The sequence below is a fragment of the Camarhynchus parvulus genome, chromosome 18 (genome assembly GCF_901933205.1).
Source record: "Camarhynchus parvulus chromosome 18, STF_HiC, whole genome shotgun sequence".
NCBI classification, from domain to species: domain Eukaryota; kingdom Metazoa; phylum Chordata; class Aves; order Passeriformes; family Thraupidae; genus Camarhynchus; species Camarhynchus parvulus.
Window position 1 is genome coordinate 7,946,773 of NC_044588.1, and position 17,531 is coordinate 7,964,303.

The 17,531-nt window shown below is 48.0% G+C and overlaps 1 protein-coding gene across 1 annotated transcript in view; it reads left to right on the top strand.

The window, feature by feature from the left end:
- Positions 1 to 12,584, top strand: part of LOC115911419 (myosin-13) — a 30,155-nt gene extending 17,571 nt beyond the window's left edge. The window contains exons 28-39 of the mRNA XM_030962378.1: positions 193 to 389; positions 863 to 1,046; positions 1,905 to 2,070; positions 2,825 to 2,949; positions 4,409 to 4,717; positions 4,807 to 5,010; positions 6,064 to 6,189; positions 7,263 to 7,433; positions 8,516 to 8,620; positions 8,700 to 8,795; positions 9,756 to 9,928; positions 12,449 to 12,584. Of these exons, the coding sequence (XP_030818238.1) occupies positions 193 to 389; positions 863 to 1,046; positions 1,905 to 2,070; positions 2,825 to 2,949; positions 4,409 to 4,717; positions 4,807 to 5,010; positions 6,064 to 6,189; positions 7,263 to 7,433; positions 8,516 to 8,620; positions 8,700 to 8,795; positions 9,756 to 9,928; positions 12,449 to 12,584 (1,992 nt within the window). The remainder of the gene's footprint in view (positions 1 to 192; positions 390 to 862; positions 1,047 to 1,904; positions 2,071 to 2,824; positions 2,950 to 4,408; positions 4,718 to 4,806; positions 5,011 to 6,063; positions 6,190 to 7,262; positions 7,434 to 8,515; positions 8,621 to 8,699; positions 8,796 to 9,755; positions 9,929 to 12,448) is intronic.
- The last annotated feature ends 4,947 nt before the right edge of the window (positions 12,585 to 17,531 follow it).

Consider the following 17,531-nt stretch of genomic DNA (forward strand, 5'->3'; position numbering starts at 1 on the left):
CCCAGCCCTGTTTAACAACATCAAGCCTGAAACACAGAATCCCTAATATTATTCATTTTCCTCCTTCTGTTTCTCTAGCAACTGCAGTACATGGACAGGGAGATATGAATATTTTATCAGACTAGAGGAAAAATATCCAGTCACAAATTATTCATGTTCTGACAACTTATTCATTTCATTTGAACTGCCAAGGCCAAGAACGCCCTGGCCCACGCCCTGCAATCCGCTCGCCACGACTGTGACTTGCTCCGGGAACAATATGAGGAGGAGCAGGAGGCCAAGGGGGAGCTGCAGCGAGCCCTGTCCAAGGCCAACAGTGAAGTGGCCCAGTGGAGAACCAAATACGAGACGGACGCGATTCAGCGCACGGAGGAGCTCGAGGAGGCCAAGTACGTGGAGGGGTGGCTTGGAGCAAGTAGAAGGATATTTAAGCATAGTGAGGGCAGAGCTGAAGGAAACCAGAATATGTTTGTAGTGGTAATATGCAGAGAAGTGTGCTTTTTAATGTGTTGGAAGTGAAAAGGGGAGTGAGGGGATATTTAAAGAAGTAGGGGTGGAGGCTTAGGGGTGTCTACATGAAGGAGAATTCCAGTGCATTGAGTTAATCATAGTAGTTGAAAGAGTACATTCTTTACACGGTCAGTATTGAAAGCATATTTTTGGTCCCTCTCCTCATTGGCACAGTTTTTATCCTCTCAATCTATGCACCACTTCAGAGTGCTGTGCCACCCCAGGCTCCTGGCACCGCAGCATTACACATTGCTCTCTGTGCCCATCTTCCCCATTCCAAACTCCTTCCATGTCCATTTTCTGAGAAGGTCAGAATTTTCTTTTCCTCGGTGCTGAATGTCCCATCCTGCAGGAAGAAGCTGGCCCAGCGCCTGCAGGACTCAGAGGAGCAGATTGAGGCTGTCAATGCAAAGTGTGCTTCACTGGAGAAGACAAAGCAGAAGCTGCAGGGGGAAGTGGATGATCTCATGATTGACGTGGAGAGGTCACATGCAGTCTGTGCAGCATTCGATAAAAAGCAGAGGAATTTTGATAAGGTTTGTTCAAAGCACCAAGCCAGATCTAAACGTCATCAGATATTTGATAGGACAAGACAAATTCTGAAATTATCAAAGATCTGCACTCACAGTAAAATAAATTGCATCTTACCCAAAGCAAAATTATGGTAATGACCCCATAGTGGGACATGTGGCAAAGTCACTGTATAAGTAACCTCAGGTGACCACGGCAAATAATAAATCAGCCTTCTGATAATTTAAAAAAACATGAAGTCTTCACAAGAGAGACTGGTCAAGCAGAATAAGTACTCACATGCAAGCTAACAAGCCCTGGTGCTAGTCTGACAGCCTAACCTTGGGGTTAGGCAGAGCCTCAGGCTCGTGGAAAGTTCCAGCCTTCACTGCCCTTACTAATATTTAAAAGAATCTGCACTGTTGGACCAAGTGATGCTGCACAGCCTTGTGTCTTAGCATACCCTTGTGTGAGTGAGAACACTGTGCTAAAAAAGGGATCTTACAGGTCGGTGGTATCAAAGTGACGAGAGCATTGGTAGAGAATGACCTTTCTTGGTGGGCTTGGTCCAGGACCACTGGCTCCTGCAACACTAACGAGCCTCACACATCCTTATTCAGACCAACTACATTATGTTCAGGTTGATGTCAAACCAAATTCCTTCCTGACAGCTTGGGGCACACACTAGTGTTGGTCGAAGAGGCAAATTTAAGTAGATCTCACCAAAACAACCAGAGCATGCATCACAGGGAGCTATTGTCACAGGCAGAGAACAGTCCAAAGCAAAAGACCCTTAAGACAGGCCAGGCCTCTTGGGTTCTTGTCACATAAGGGTGCAGAGATGGAGTGTGTCAGAATGGGTCATTCTTCTCCTGTCCCTCCAGATCCTGGCTGAATGGAAGCAGAAGTACCAGGAGAGCCAGACTGAGCTGGAGGCTGCCCAGAAGGAGTCGCGCTCCCTCAGCACCGAGATCTTCCGGATGAAGAACGCCTACGAGGAGGTGCTCGACCAGGCTGAGACTGTCAGGAGGGAGAACAAGAACCTCCAGCGTGAGTTCATGTGTCTGTCCCCTTGGAGTCACTGTGAATCCACATTTCTGCACTGCCAGAGCTCTGCCTCTTCCCAGGGCTTTGTTCTTTATGATTTTCCCACAAAGGCAGTGACTTCCTTTCCGGTTCACCTGATCATAAAGTCACCTGCAAGCACACATTTCCACCCCTACAGCCTCCTCAGGATGCTCCCCCCTCTTCACACCATTGTAATCCTCTGCATGGATGAGGACCAAGTTAACTGAATAGACAGAAATTATGATGATACTCAGTTTTTTCAGATTGCTTCAGTCACTGCTACTAGAAAAAATCTGGCAGGCTGTTGTCTCCTGATTATTGGAGGACCATGCAGCTGTGGCACAATGGGTTGGCATTTAAAAAGCAAACTAATTATAGAAAGGAAATGCAACTCAGATCCTTTTTGTGAACTGAATGATCACTGGGAATTATCTGAGTATAAAGAGATCAATCAAACAGGACTGTCTCTGGAGATGTAATTTCACTACCCAGAGGAAGCTGGCATTGTTTCTTGAGCTCACTTGGTTGGTCCCTCTCATTTTCAAATTGCACACTGAGCTGGGATGTGCAGGTTATCAGAAATTAAGATTGCACCCAAGACAAGATGTATTATTTTTCTCACTGTAACATCCCATTATACCAGAATCTCTTTTGTCCTCCCATTGCCAAAGAGCAATTGCAGGTGCCACGGATCACACTGTCTGAGAGGAGCTGAGTATGTGTTTTCTGGTTGCAGAGGAAATTTCTGACCTGACTGAACAGATTGCTGAGTCTGGAAAAGCAAATCATGGGCTGGAGAAGGCAAAGAAGCAAATTGAGCAAGAAAAGTGTGACCTACAAGCAGCATTAGAAGAAGCAGAGGCAAGTGTCCTCAGCCAGGGGCTTGCTTTTAGAGAAATCGAGAACAGAGAAAATTTGGGGATATATTTTATATTCCTGCTTATCCTGAAATTGTCCCAGAAGTGCAGTAAGACAGCACAGACAGACCAAAAAGCACAGAGACTGCTCCCTTGCCATACCAATGTGGCATTCCTTGCTGTGCTATCATGCACAAAACCCCCTCAGTCCCAGTCTAAAACTGAGCTCATTTTGCACCATCTCTTTGAATTTGCTTCCATGGAAGGCTGAAGAAAAGTCACTAAAATTTAAAAACTCTAATAGTTTTGTTTCTAGCCTTCTGTTCTCTATCTTCTCTGACTGCCTCTTGGAAAAGATTTGATTACTTCTGTATTACCACATCTGATACTCCACAAAATATCTTTGTGAGCACAGAATTAGCTTGTACAGGATCCCTAGAAGTCTTTAGTCAACTTCCTGGTCAAAGAAGGGCAACCTTGACCTTACATTAGGTTGTTCAAAGCCTTTTCTAATTGGTTTTCATAATTTTCAAGGATGGAGATTCCAGAGTATTGTTGGACAACCTTTTCCAGTACAACATCATTCTCAGGGTTAAACATTTTTATCCCTGTATGCAGCCAGGATTTCCCTTGTATTGACTTTTGACAGACCTTTTGTCTTTTTGTTGTCCACCACCAAAAAGAGCTTCACTTTATTTTCTCTTTAACTCCTCTTAGGTAGAAAAAGACATATAAAACAATCTCTAGATCTCACTACATGGGCGGGCAGTAGGAGCAAGAGTTATTGTGGTCGTGTAATCCATCTACTCCAATTTATGCATCTAAATATCATCAGTCCACTCCTGAATTAGTCACCATAAACTCATTCTAGAATCCAAAAGGAGAATCAGGGATCTCTGGAAAATATGTTCTTAAAAGGGACGCCAGGGCTGCATCAGCTGTTTTATTCTCTGCATGTGCTTATTTCTGTCCAGTGGGTGGAAAGACCAGCCTCAGGCTTTTCACTGCTACTGCAACTGAAGCTGGATGGCACCAGAGGGAAGGAAATGAGCTCCAGAGGGAAAGGTTGAGTGAAAGGGGAACTCGCCCACACAGTCACTGGGGTGGGACAAGGCAGAAATCAGCATGGAGATGCAAGAGCAGGCAAGCTGCTTCTGAGCAGAGGCTTGGCTGTCCTGTTTTATAGTTCCTCATGATCTGTTGCCTCTCCTGGGTCACCACAGCCTTCAGTCCCCAGACCTTGTGGTGTCTGAGGCATTTTCCTAAGGAATATTATTCCTAAATTACCATTGAATATCCAGCTGGGGTACAGTGAGTATGAATAGCAGTCAGATTTTTTCAGTGCTTGGTCTCTAAAGGTTCAATTTAGGATCCCTCCCAGCTGCAAAGGGTCACATTTTTGCACAGGCATTTCCCAGCAATGGACACTACAGAGACAAATTATAACATTTCAACCCTCACAGGGCTCTTTAGAGCATGAAGAGGGGAAAATCTTACGTGTTCAGCTGGAGCTGAACCAGGTGAAGTCAGATGTTGACAGAAGGACTGCAGAGAAAGACGAGGAAATTCAACAGCTGAAGAGGAATCACCAGAGGGTATTAGAGTCCATGCAAACCATGCTGGATGCCGAGGTCAGGAGCAGAAATGATGCTCTGAGGCTGAAAAAGAAGATGGAAGGAGACCTGAACGACATGGAAATCCAGCTGAGCCATGCCAACTGTCAGGTAGCAGAGACACAGAAGCACCTCAAAGCTGTGCAAGGGCAGCTCAAGGTAGGCACCACAAGGCTGCTGTCCCCGGACCCTTTGCCATTCCCTCTGCTCGCCTCTGGGTCTCACATTTGGTGCTCTCACCTTTCAAGGACTCCCAGCTCCATTTGGATGATGCTTTGAGAGAGAATGATGACCTGAAGGAGCAGCTGGCCATAGTGGAGCGCAGGAATGGTCTGATGACAACAGAGATGGAGGAGATGAGAGCTGCCATGGAGCAGACGGAGCGAGCCCGCAGGGTGTCTGAGCAGGAGCTCACAGACGCCAGCGAGAGGGTGCAGCTGCTCCACTCACAGGTATTTGGCACCTCCTGGCTCCACAGGAGATTTCTACAGCCCTGTGGGAGCGGCACAAACACAAACTCACAGATGGGAGTGGCACAAACACACTCACCTGCTGTGTGAGTCTCGGAGTTTAGTTGTTAATTGCAGCCCCGAGATGTGCAGGATGTCTCCAAAGAATGAGTCAGAGCTCTTTAGTTTTTCGGTCTTGAAGTTGTTTATTAATTCTTATCTATAAAACTTTCTGCCCAGCCGAGATCTGCTCAGCAGGGCAGCCACAGGCACTCTGACCGCTCCCAAGGTGGTGTTGTCTTTTTATACTACAAGCTACGCATAACATATTTACAATTACTTTCCAATATCTATCACCTATGTTAGACAGTGCACTTCTATTTTAAACCAATCCCAAATTGCCAGCATCACAGCAGAAGATGGAGACCAAGAAGAAGAAGAAGAAGAAGAAGAAAGGCTAGACACGCCCAAGTTCCTCCATCTTGTCCCCAAAACCCTCATTCCAAAAATCCTAAAATCTACATTTTCACTCTGTGATAATTTTATTATGATACTATTTAAACTTCTGCGACTTTCAGGTCCTCATACAAAGCTGGTAATTTGCCCCACGGGTCATAATCAAACCCGCAGGTGCTCTGGGCTGTGTGCCCTGGCGGGGTCCTCGGCAACTCTGGACAACCAGAGGGATGTACTGAGTTCTGACATGAGAGGACAGTGGGAGCTGGAGGATGAGGTGGGGCTGGATCAGCTGGGGCAGGGACCAGCAGGTGCCTGGCAGGGCTCCCACCCCCACTCTGGGCTCCCTGGCTCAGGGGGGCACCAGAAATGCAGCCCCTGAGCCAGGGAGCCCAGAGTATGAGCCATGCTCACGTGGCTCTCTGCTTCTGATTCCTCAGATGTGGAATTCACAGGGACTGGGATCAATTAAATATTGTGGAATTCACAGGGACTAAGATCAATTAAATATTCTAGGATTCTGAGTTTTTAGGCAGCAGCTCATCCTACACTAATTAGTAAACAGGGAGAGGATGACCTGTCTGCTGACTGCCCCAACAGAACACGAGCCTCATCAACACCAAGAAGAGACTGGAAGTGGACATAACTCACTTGCAGACTGAAGTTGAAGACAGCATTCAGGAAGCCAGGAATGCAGAGGAGAAAGCAAAGAAAGCAATCACAGATGTGAGTCCTCTTGCTCTTTCATTTTGTGCTACCGCAGTCACTTTTGCACTTTAGGAAGGCAGCAGTCAAATGGAGGAGAACCAATTCTTCAGCAGAAAATATCTGTGGCACACAGTCCCTGTCTCATGCAGACATTGCCCTACCATTTGTGGCAGAAGACCTCTCCAAAAAGGGTCCTCATGTCCTGCTAGCTGTCTGTATTGAAGAGGAATTCTCTCTCCCCTTCTCCATACCCATCCACTTTTGCTTCCAGAGTAAATGTAGTAGGCAGGATAGAACAGATGGTGGCAAAATCGTAATAGAAAAAGAGTAGTTTGAAACAAAGGCCTGTCCAGACACAGCACAGAAAAGCAGAAATTAAGGCTAAAATCATACACAATTCTATACAAATGCTAGACATGTAAGAAAGAAAAAGAGTATATAAGTGTTTCATTTAAATGAGGCTACAGGTTCCGCATTGTCAGAAATAACACCTGGGACCATCTAGGAAATGTATAGGAAAATTAAACAGAGGAGAATGGTGACACTATTGCATCAAGTCCTGGTGCACCAGTGTTTGGCCCTGCCTGGCCAGCAGCAGCAGTGCTGCAGGATCCCTGACCTCTCTGCTCTGACACATGGGTGACATCTATCAACCCCAGCTTCTGAGCTCCTCAGCAGGCAAAAGCTTTTCAGTGCAGTTTGAGGTACTCAGGGTCATCTCACTGGCAAAAACTGCTTAGAAATCTGACTGGCAAATTTCAGATAGCCAGATACCCAAAGTCATGAGGAAGCCCAGAGGTGCAGAGTGCTAGCTGGTAATACTTCAATTTTGACAGAGTTTAAAAAATAGAATTTTGGTACCAATCCATTTGCACGCCTTGATTATTGTTTTCTTTTTATCAACCCTGTCTGTTCTCTGAGGTGAAGCAGTTTTAGAAACACAGACTTTGAGGAAGAGTGATCCTGTTTGTCACAGCCATGGGCACTGAGGATGTGCAGAGTCACTCGCCAGTGTGAGGCTGGGGGTTTTTCTCAGGCACCCATAACTGCAGGGATGGAAATATTTGTAACACAACTGTGATCACATCCAGGCGGCCATGATGGCAGAAGAGCTGAAGAAGGAGCAGGACACCAGTGCCCACCTGGAGAGGATGAAGAAGAACCTGGAACAGACAGTGAAGGACCTGCAGCTTCGTCTGGATGAGGCCGAGCAGCTGGCACTGAAGGGAGGGAAGAAACAGCTCCAGAAGCTGGAGGCCAGGGTATGGTGAAGATTTGGGTAGATTAAGGTGAAGTTTCTGAGTGGGCCCTTGGTTGGTGGAACCTCTTGGAAAGGTGGAAACAGGGAGAGCCCCAGGTATTCCCAGCAGGTTTGATGAGAGCTGTGCTGAGCAGCCAAATATTGCACTGTGGGTGATGAAGCTGAGAGTGACCTCAAAGAAACTGAGTGGGATAAAATAGGGGCAAATGGACATCAGGGAGACATAGATGGTGATTTTGTCTAGGGAAATATAATTTAAGTTGTATTTACTTGGGGATGAAATTGGAACTAGTAATGGACACACTTCAGAAGCTGTGGAATGTGCAACAGAAATGAAAACCTAAAACAGAAAAAAATGTGGGCTTCATTAGGAAAGGCACTGAGAACCAGACAGAGCTGTATGGCAACACATTCTTGCCACTATATTAAGTATACCACGAGCAGTTCTGGTCTCTGCAGCTCAAGAAGGATCTGCAAGATAAAGCTTTATGAGAATTGACAAGGCTAGGACTATGACATTGGGAGAGACCTCCCCAAAATAAATAAAAATAAATACTTTACAGAGTGGGCATTGAAATTTGGAAACCTGCCATCATGGAAGGCTGTAGAGGCAGCTGGTAAAAGGTTCAAAAAGGGAGTAGAAATCAGCAGGTTTACAGAGGAGCACAGGCAGATATGCCACCTTACATCACTAGTTCAATGCCTGTGGAAGCTGGACAAGTGGAAAAGGGAATAGACAGCAGCCAGGTTTCCATGCTGTCCCCAAACAGCATTTGCCACTGCCACTCCCAAAGAAAACAAAATAAAACAGATTTTTCCCATTTACCTGTTGAATATTCATAGAACCAGCCCTTCCCTGTTTCAATTTCCTCTTCTTTGGCAGATTTACGCCTGATTTTGATTACAAATGCTCTAGGTGTGCACAGCTAAGTTCCTTTTATAAACAACTATGGATTCACACACTATGTCATCACCAACATAACACGGGGAGCATATTTTAGCTAGTCTAGACCCAAGAAGCAGCTGCAGGACAGCAGGATCAGCAGCCATTCTTGCCATCTTCACCACGATCCTGTGTTCCAGATTAACGAGTTAGAAAATGAGCTTCACTCTGAGCAGAAACGAGGAATAGAATCCCTGAAAGGAGCTCGCAAGTACGAGCGCAGGCTGAAGGAGCTCACCTACCAGGTACTGCACATCCTCCACCCTCCCACGTGGGGCGCCTCAGTTCGGCTGCCACGGCTGACTCCTTTTTCACTTCCTACAGTCTGAAGAAGATAAGAAAAATATTCTTCGGCTCCAGGACCTGGTGGACAAGCTGCAGTTAAAAGTGAAAGCCTACAAGAAACAGGCTGAGGAAGCTGTGAGTGGAAGACTCTTTTCAGTGGGGCCTGGGTGGAGATTTCTGAAAGGTGGGCTCCCTAGATCATTAAATTATTGAATCGTGAATTTGACAGGGCAGCCAAGGCCACACTGCCTTTGAATATTCTTAATTATGGCTCACAACAGAGCGGGTGTAGCTGTAGTTCTCCTGGAACTGGTGCACTTTTGGAGCCACACAAGCCAATTTTCCCACCTGGAACAGAGTGGGGTAATTGTTCTTCCCCCAGAGTGGCCATGCTGTGGGTGTTACTGGATACAAACACAGAGTACTGGCAATGAGACCAGCACAGGTGTCAGTGGTGGCAGGGTATCACTGACCGGGGTCTCTGTACAAATCACCAATGGGACAGGACTGCTGGGAACGTGCCTTGAGCTGTTTTATTTTCCAGCATCAGCCTCATTCCATGGTTATGACAATGGGAAGATGCCATCAGCTCACATCCCAGGCAGCAGACAAAGAACTTCATGTTACAACTCACTTTAAAAGTTCTTTGCCCAATCACACAAAGCAAAAGCACATTGACAGTAGCTCCATCCAACCACTATAAGCACAGGTACCTTTGGTTAAACAATGCTTGCTTATTTCAAATACAATACCTGCTTGTGAGCCTTCAAACACAATGCACAGAGCTCCATTATTAAGCTTAGAACTCCCTAATATCTCACTAGATAAACTTTTCTGCAGCTTAGGGAGTTATTCTAGCCAAGTGTTAATACACAGAGCATTGTTCTATTTGTCCTTACTTTTCTACTTCTTACATAATTTTTCTGCTGACCAATCTCATGGCCACTGCTTAGCTCTAACCACAGTTCTGCTGTCTCTGAGGCCTTTTGCAGCTTTCCCAAACCCCTCTGATTTTATGGATTCCCACAATTCCCCCTTTCGGGGGATTCCCACGGCAGGGCAGTGTCATCCGTGCCAATGCTCTCTGATTTTCAGGAGGAGCAGGCAAACATCAATCTCTCGCGGTGCCGCAAGGCGCAGCACGAGCTGGAGGAGGCGAAGGAACGGGCTGACATTGCTGAAGGGCAGGTGAACAAGCTGAGAGCCAAAAGCAGGGACATGGAAGGCCAGGTGAGTTGGAGGCTGCAGAGAGGGACCTTCCTGTGCAGGTGGTCACTGCCCAAACAGCCGCAGCTGCATTCCTTCCATTCTTTCACTGGAGTGTCCTCAAAAAGAATGGCTAGGAATTGTCACTGTCTTGGTTTGGAAAGACAGGAGTCTGCTAAGGAAGGCAGGAGCCTCCCCTGAAATGGAAAATGTAAACCCCCTCCCTCTGAATTGTTATAAATTTGAAATTAAGGGGCTCTCAGGCAAAAATATGGGAGCTGGAATAACAGTTCTTTAATAGGGAAGAAAATAAAAAGATAAAATAAACAATGCAGTAACCAAACCAACACTGACAGAGTCAGAACCCAACCTGACGCCCTGTGGGTCAGGGTGCTGGCAGCAGTGCCATTGGAATTGTGGCTCAGCCCTCCTGCAGTGTCAGGGGTGGTTCTGCTGGAGCAGGGATCCTGGAGAAAGGTGCAGTCTCTGCCTCTGGAGATCCAGGGGAAGAGGCAGCTGCTGTTCCTCTGGGAATCCAGTGCAGAAGCCGTGCTGGTGTTCCAGAATCTCAGATTATATCCAGGTAGGAATGCTTGGCTCCTCCCTCTGGGCTCACCTCTCCCAGTGGGATGCTGTAGTTCTTATCAGCCATGCAGGGACATTCAATAGCTGTTATCAGCAGGTCTCTCCTCTGAGAGAGGATTGGGTGTGGAAGAGACAAGGAAAACTGCCCACTGAACAGAAGCCAGCTGCCACACAGATGGCAAAGAGAATACATCTTGCCTTGCAGTCTGGGACAGTCACTTACTCAAAACCACTGCATTTTGCAAGTTCTTTTGGAGTCAGACCAGATACAATCAACCCTAAGAATCCAGGTCTTTCAGCACAATTGGGAGATATTACTTCTTCATTATAAAATGGCAGAACAATTGCAACAGCCACAGACTTGAAACAAGACCACAAATAACTCAGTTGCTCCAATACCCTCAACATTATCTTCCTTTTTCTGTACTTAGAAATCAGAGAAATGAGGTTCCTGACCTGAGCTGCGGCAGGCTCCCTCCTGATAAAGACTTCTGTGGATCCAGCAGATATCCATTACTTTCTTCAAGTAACCTGGTGTGCTTGTGTGTAACTGATATATTTAGCCAGCCTTAAGGTGAAGCTCTGAGAAATCTTATATATATAAAATAAACCTGGGTGATGCTTTAGTGACTAAATGGACTGTTGATTCACTATGAGATTGACGAGTGTCTGTCTGTGTCTGTCTGTGTATCTGCGTATGTCCATGTGTCTCTGTGTCTCTCCATCTATGTCTGTCTGTCCATGTCTGTGTCTGTGCGTCCGTGCCCATATCTCAGTCTGTCTGTTCCTGTCTGTGTGTCCCTGCCTCACAGTCCATCTGTCCATGTTTGTCTGTCTGTGTCCTTGTGTCTCCTGTCTGTGTCCACCTGTCTGTGTCTGTCTCAGTCTCTCTGTCTGTGTGTGTCTGTGCCCCTCTGTCCGTGTGTCCGTGTCCATGTGTTCTTGTCCATCTGTCAGTGTCTGTGTGTCCATGTGTCCTTCTGATATGTGTCCATGTGATGTGTCCATGTGTCCTTCTGATGACAGTGTATGCCTCTGTCTGTGTCCCGCTGTCCGTGTCCGTCTGTCCCTCTGTGTCCATGTGTCCGTGTGTCCGTATCCCGCTGTGTGTCCTTCTGTCTGTGCATCCCTCTGTGTCCCGTTGTCCATGTGTCCGTGTGTCCATGTGTCTGTGTCCCGCTGTCCATGTGTCCCTGTGTCCTTCTGTCTGTGTGTCCATGTGTCCGTGTGTCCGTGTCCCGCTGTCCATGTGTCCCTGTGTCCTTCTGTCCATGTGTCCGTGTGTCCATGTGTCCGTGTGTCCGTGTCCCGCTGTCCGTGTGTGTGTGTCCGTGTGTCCATGTGTCCGTGTGTCCGTGTCCCGCTGTCCATGTGTCTGTGTGTCTGTGTGTCCGTGTGTCCGTGTGTCCGTGTGTCCACGTGTCCGTGTGTCCGTGTCCCGCTGTCCATGTGTCCGTGTGTCCATGTGTCCGTGTGTCCGTGTCCCGCTATCCGTGTGTCCGTGTGTCCGTGTCCCGCTGCGCGCCCCGTGCCCGCGGGCTGGCGGGAGCGCTGCCAGGCGCAGCTGCGCCGGTGCGGCAGGAGGGGGCGCTGTGGAACCACCGGCCCGCGGGGGGTGCGGAGTTACAGAGTGTGCGGGGTGCAGGGTGTGTGGGGTGTGCGGGGTACAGGGTGTGCGGGGGGTACAGGATGTGCGGGGTGCAGAGTGTGCGGGGGGTGCGGAGTTACAGAGTGTGCGGGGTGCAGAGTGTGCGGGGGGTGCGGGGGTTACAGGGTGTGCGGCGGGTACAGGATGTGCGGGGGGTACAGGGTGTGCGGGGGGTACAGGGTGTGCGGGGGGTACAGGATGTGCGGACTGAGGGGTTTGGGGTGTGCGGACTGAGGGGTTCGGTGTGCAAGAGGTGCGGTGTGCGGGGTGCGGGGGATGCGAGGTGTGGGTTGTGTGGTTTGTGCGGGGTGCCCCAGACGAGGTTGCTGAGCCGCTCCTTGTCCCGGAGAGGACAGAGCATCCCCGCCGTGCTGGGAGCGCACCGCCAGCCCCAGGGGATCCCTGTGGTGTCTCTGAAGCGCTCCGGCACCGCGACAGGATCCCACACTGCACCCTCCCCGCTGCTGGCAGGTGTGCCAGGGTAGTGCCAGGGCACAGGTAGTGCTGGCTCCTGGCCGCGCTCTTGCTGGGCTGTGCCCCGTGGCTGGGCTCAGCCCGCTGGCCCAAGCGACAGCCACAGCAGCAGCGGCTCTGGCTGCTCTCCTCACTCCCAGTGCTGTCTCCAGGCACCCGTGCCATCACCCCACACCTGCTGGTCACCCCAGCCAAGGCTCCTGCCTCCTCCCAAGCACATCCAGCACTCTGTGTCCCTTCCTCCCATGTCACTCCTTTCTCCTCCTCTGTGTATTTATCTGCTTAAATTGCTCCCATACGTTGTTTTCCATTTAGATTTCTGTCATCTTCTGTCCTGTGTTTTATACCCTGCCATCACAGCTGGCTGTCACCCATGCCTCCTGACTGGCCATTCATCCTCCCGTCCACATTTGGGCTCCTTTGTGCCAGTCAGAACTCCCTGGCACATCGTTTGCTGCCGCCCCTTGGACAGTGCCCTGCCATCAAGCAATGATCTGTCTGTCAAGCTGACAAAAATCATCTCATTGTTTCATTCCCCAGCTCCATGGCCATCTGTGGAAACCCAGGGACCCAGGGAACATTTCTGTGTCTGCTCTGGGGTGCCCTGACCCCCAGGGCAGCACTGACTCTGAGCCTCATTCATGGAGAAAGTTTCCTAAACTCCAGAATAGACTGGAACCCACAAAAGTGTGAAATAGATTATAGAGAGCAGTGTAGGTGTATCACTTGGTGAGAAATTGAGGTTTTGGGATTTTTAGTGTGTTGTGGATGGCAGCAAGATGGAGGGCACAGGGTGTCATCCTGGGTTTCTTCTTCATGCTGCTTCTTCCTTCTTCTCCATGGGTTTGGGTGGCATTTTGTAATTGGGCAGAAAATTCTTCATTGGGGGCTCTTTGGGATCAGTTATTGGCTTAAAAGGGGAAATAATCCAGGGGTCAGTTCTTAATTGGATAGTTTAGTCTTAAAAGACCTTGTAACAAGAGATTGTTGGGCATTTTGTGCCTTCTAATGAAAAGCTGCAGACCTCATGGTTGTGAGGCTGTTTTACTGATAAGAAATAATAAACACTTGAGTCTGAACATGAACTACTGCCTCAAGTGCCTTCAATCCTGACCCAGAGAAACCCACAACTGGTATCCCCACAGCCGTCCCCAGCTCTGGCTGGCCCATCCTGCAGTGTGGCAGGGGCTGCTGTCGGAGATGGGTGTGCTCAGCTGCTCACAAACAGCAGGGGCTGTGTCCAGGGGAGTGCAGGTCCTGCCCAGACAGAGATGGGTGTGCTCAGCTGCTCACAAACAGCAGGGGCTGTGTCCAGCCCCGAGTGCAGGTCCTGCCCACGCTCTCTCACATGACACACACGATGCTCTCACAGCACAGCTGGGCACGTTAGCACTGCCTCTGCCCCGGCCAGCAAACACTGCTGTGATAAGCACAGGGCTGGCTGGCAAATCAGCAGATTAGCCTTTTGTTAAACACAAACCTGTTTGTACATAAAGGAAGAAAGAACCGCAAGAAGGAGAAACAGCTCCTGCATGGGAGTTTAGTTCTGCAGGAGTGTTCCTGGGGCTATTTTTTGCTCTGTTGTGATGATGGCTGAAAACATATTTATAGAATCTTTGTCTGAGTAATGCTTTCCCAGAAGTTTTCTGATGTGCTTCATAGTTCTCATAAGATCTACAGAGCCCTCTGAGTCCTTTGCTTGTCCCTCAAAAAAAGTGCGGAAAGCTGGAAGGAAGTTGAAATGAGTTAACTGCTACGTTATAAAATGAACTTTATTCATTTCTTTAAAACAAGTAATGTACTATTTTTCATTTAGCCAAACCAGAAGTGACATGAAATATAAATATCTCCTCTACTAGGAAATTAAAAAAAGACTCTTTATTTTAGAACAGTAACAAAGTAGCTGATTAAGGGAGATGGAGCTGTGTCCCATCTCAATGTATCCAAAGGAAAATTCTTGCTAGTTTGCCTATCTGCAAAGGAGGGTTTTTAATCAAAAGGAGGATTAAAATGCTGATTTAAAACCACACCATGCACACACGGAGCTCATCCCCTCTAGGCATGGTGCCTGCTCCTCCTTTGAGGTCCTGGGGGAATGGATAGAAGTGGGATTCATTCCAGTGGCCTGCAAGATTCTCTTTCAAGCCTGTAGGAAAAGGGTGATTTGTGCTGAGAGTTAACAGCCCCTTTGCTTAAGTCTGTGACTGACATCAGAACTTTCTGCAGAAAACCCCAATTTCTCAGGTTGAAATGCTGCTCCCATGTGCTTGATCTGTACTTGTATTAGCACCACATTCAGCACAAGAGGACTCAGGGTTTGACCCTTTCCAATCCCATGATAAATTTGGCCTAATTCCCCTCATATATTTGTTTTGTGAAAAATACAACCTTCTTTATTTTTTTAACCTGGGACAAAACAACTCCATGCATTAGGGCAGAGCGAGGACTGACTGCAGAGCGCAGCCCTGCACTAAAGGCCTTGGGATCCTGGTGGAAAACAAGCTGGACCTGTGTCAGCAGCGCTCCCCTGCAGCAGCAACACCCACCAGTCATGGGACTGCATTAGCAAGTGGTCAGCAAGTGCAGGGATGTGGTCGCTCCCTCCTGCCTGCCTCGGGGGAGGCTGCATCTGCAACACTCTGTGCAGCTCTCAAACACACACAGCCCGTTGTGAGGGAGATGCTGGCACGCTGGAGAGGCTCCAGCACTGCCCCAGGACCAGCAGGAGCATGTGCTGGGTGAGGAGAGGAGATGGGAATTAGGGAAGGCTGGGGGATCTCATTGCAGAGATGCTGCTGCAAGGGGGGGATAAAATTCCAAAGCATCCAAGCTTTTCCTGCGAGTGCACAGTGGAAGGACAAGAGGCAATGGGCTCATGTTGCCAGCCAGAAAAATCCTTTCTCAACAAAGGGGGCAACTCATTTACCAGGAAAGTGCTGCAGCCTTGGGACCGGCTGCCCAAGGAGGTTTTAGAATCTCAATGGGATTTCCATGATGCATGTGAACAAGACCCTGGAGTGACTTTAGCCAACTTGGAAGTTAGCCCTGCTTGGAGCAGGAGATGGGATTTCAATGCACATTTTTCACTGACCCAGCAGGACTCACTAACCTGGCAGGAAGGAAGTTGCATTCTGCAGCTTGAGGACTGATCAATTCACTGGAAAGGTCAAGAAGCACAGGCCTGGCACCCAGAGACATTTCAAAATCTGAGAACAAAATTCCTAATTAAATTCTAGTCCAATTGAAAACTTGTGTTTATTGTGTGTATATTTTGTATGTATGGTTTACATACCTGGAATTTTTTTATGATTACATTATGAGGATATGTCACCATTTGTTTTAAACTTTCTTGATCATCTTAATCTTCGTTCCTCACTCAGTTTCCTTTCTGGGTCACTGCAATATAAGAACCCTGCAATCTTTTCTTTCTACAGTGGTGCCACAAACTAGAACCTTCCCCACTAGTTGGAGAAGCTCAGTTGATCTTCAGAAACTCTTCTCCCTGCTTTCATTCTGGCTACAGGAGACTGTCTGATAAAATCCTCTGGATGTTTCCTTCCTTTCAGCTCTTTCCTAAGTACCCAAACCTGGCTAGATATTTGAAGCAGAGATTGTTGTGATTTTTTGATACCCAGATATTTCACAGAGTTTTGGGCAGCTCCAGGTCCAGGTGAAATTTGCAGGGGGTCAGGAATAGTGACTCTATTTTCTGCCACTATTACTGGCAAAGAAGTAGATCAGCCTGGAAATATAAAGAGAAGGGACTGGAGAGAATAATCTGTGGGGGCTCAGAAGAATATAGGAGATGGAAGAGTCTCTAGTAAAATCCTCTTTGGAAAATGGAGTGAGGAGAAGCTGGTCACAGTGAGCAGGGCTCAGAGGCAAGCAGTGGATGTGTGATGCCCGCTGACAGAGCCAGTTTGCTGCCAACCTGCTGTTGGCAAACGTGTGTCAGCAAGAGCAGATTTCAAAGATTAAAGCTGTCAAGGGAAAACTCAGGCTGAGTTTTTCCAAGAATTTATGGGATTGGATCCTCATCTTCAATAGTCCTCAGGATGAACACAGTTCTTGCCTAATTCTTCAAGACTTTCCTGTATGAGTCATTGTTCATGGCAGAATAGCAGCTTTATCCACAGATGGTTGTAGAACAGAGGCACCATTGAGAAGCAAACACTGAGACATCTATGTCCTGCAGATACAGGCACACACACACACACACATCAACAGCTTCATCCACAGAAAGCAGTCAGTCCTGCTCAGTGTGCTCAAGCAGAATCTCCACTCTTTCATGACACAAGAAACCCCTGATGGAATTCAAGTAATGAGCAATTCATGCTGAAGAGGAAAGCTTAGTGTCAGGGAAATATCAATGTCCAAGCTAGCACACCCAGAGGGAGCTGGCCAGAGGGCTGCCTGCCTGGATTGTTCTCCTTAGCTGGCCAGAAGCCCAGTTCTCCATGGGCTCAAAAGAGAAGATCAGACACTCTGGGATCCAGCAAGCTGCTGCAGATTATCTGGCAAGCCCAAATCATAGCACTAAGCCAGAGAGAAGGACATTTGAAGGAAAGTTTGGGTGCTTTCATCAGAGTCCTCTTGAGATGTCCTCCTGTTTTTCCAGTGCTTCTCCATGTAATCTTGGACAAGCCCCTTAGTCCCTTCATGCCCACATCTCCATGTGCAGGTGAATTTCAGAGTCATGGTTCAGGTGTGGATTCCAGTGCAGCTCTTAAGGGATAAAAGTCACTGTGGGTGGGTTGAGCCTATGACTGCAGGCCAGCACAATCCTCAGATGAAACAAACAAGGGACAGGTTCCAAAATACCATGCCTGCACTGGAAACCCTTGCTACAGAATGTTATGCATGCCAAGAGTTTGCAAGGGCTCAAAAAAATGACTAGCCTCAATAATGGAGATGATGTGAGTGGAATGATGTGATACCACCTCTAACTGGGGAAGACA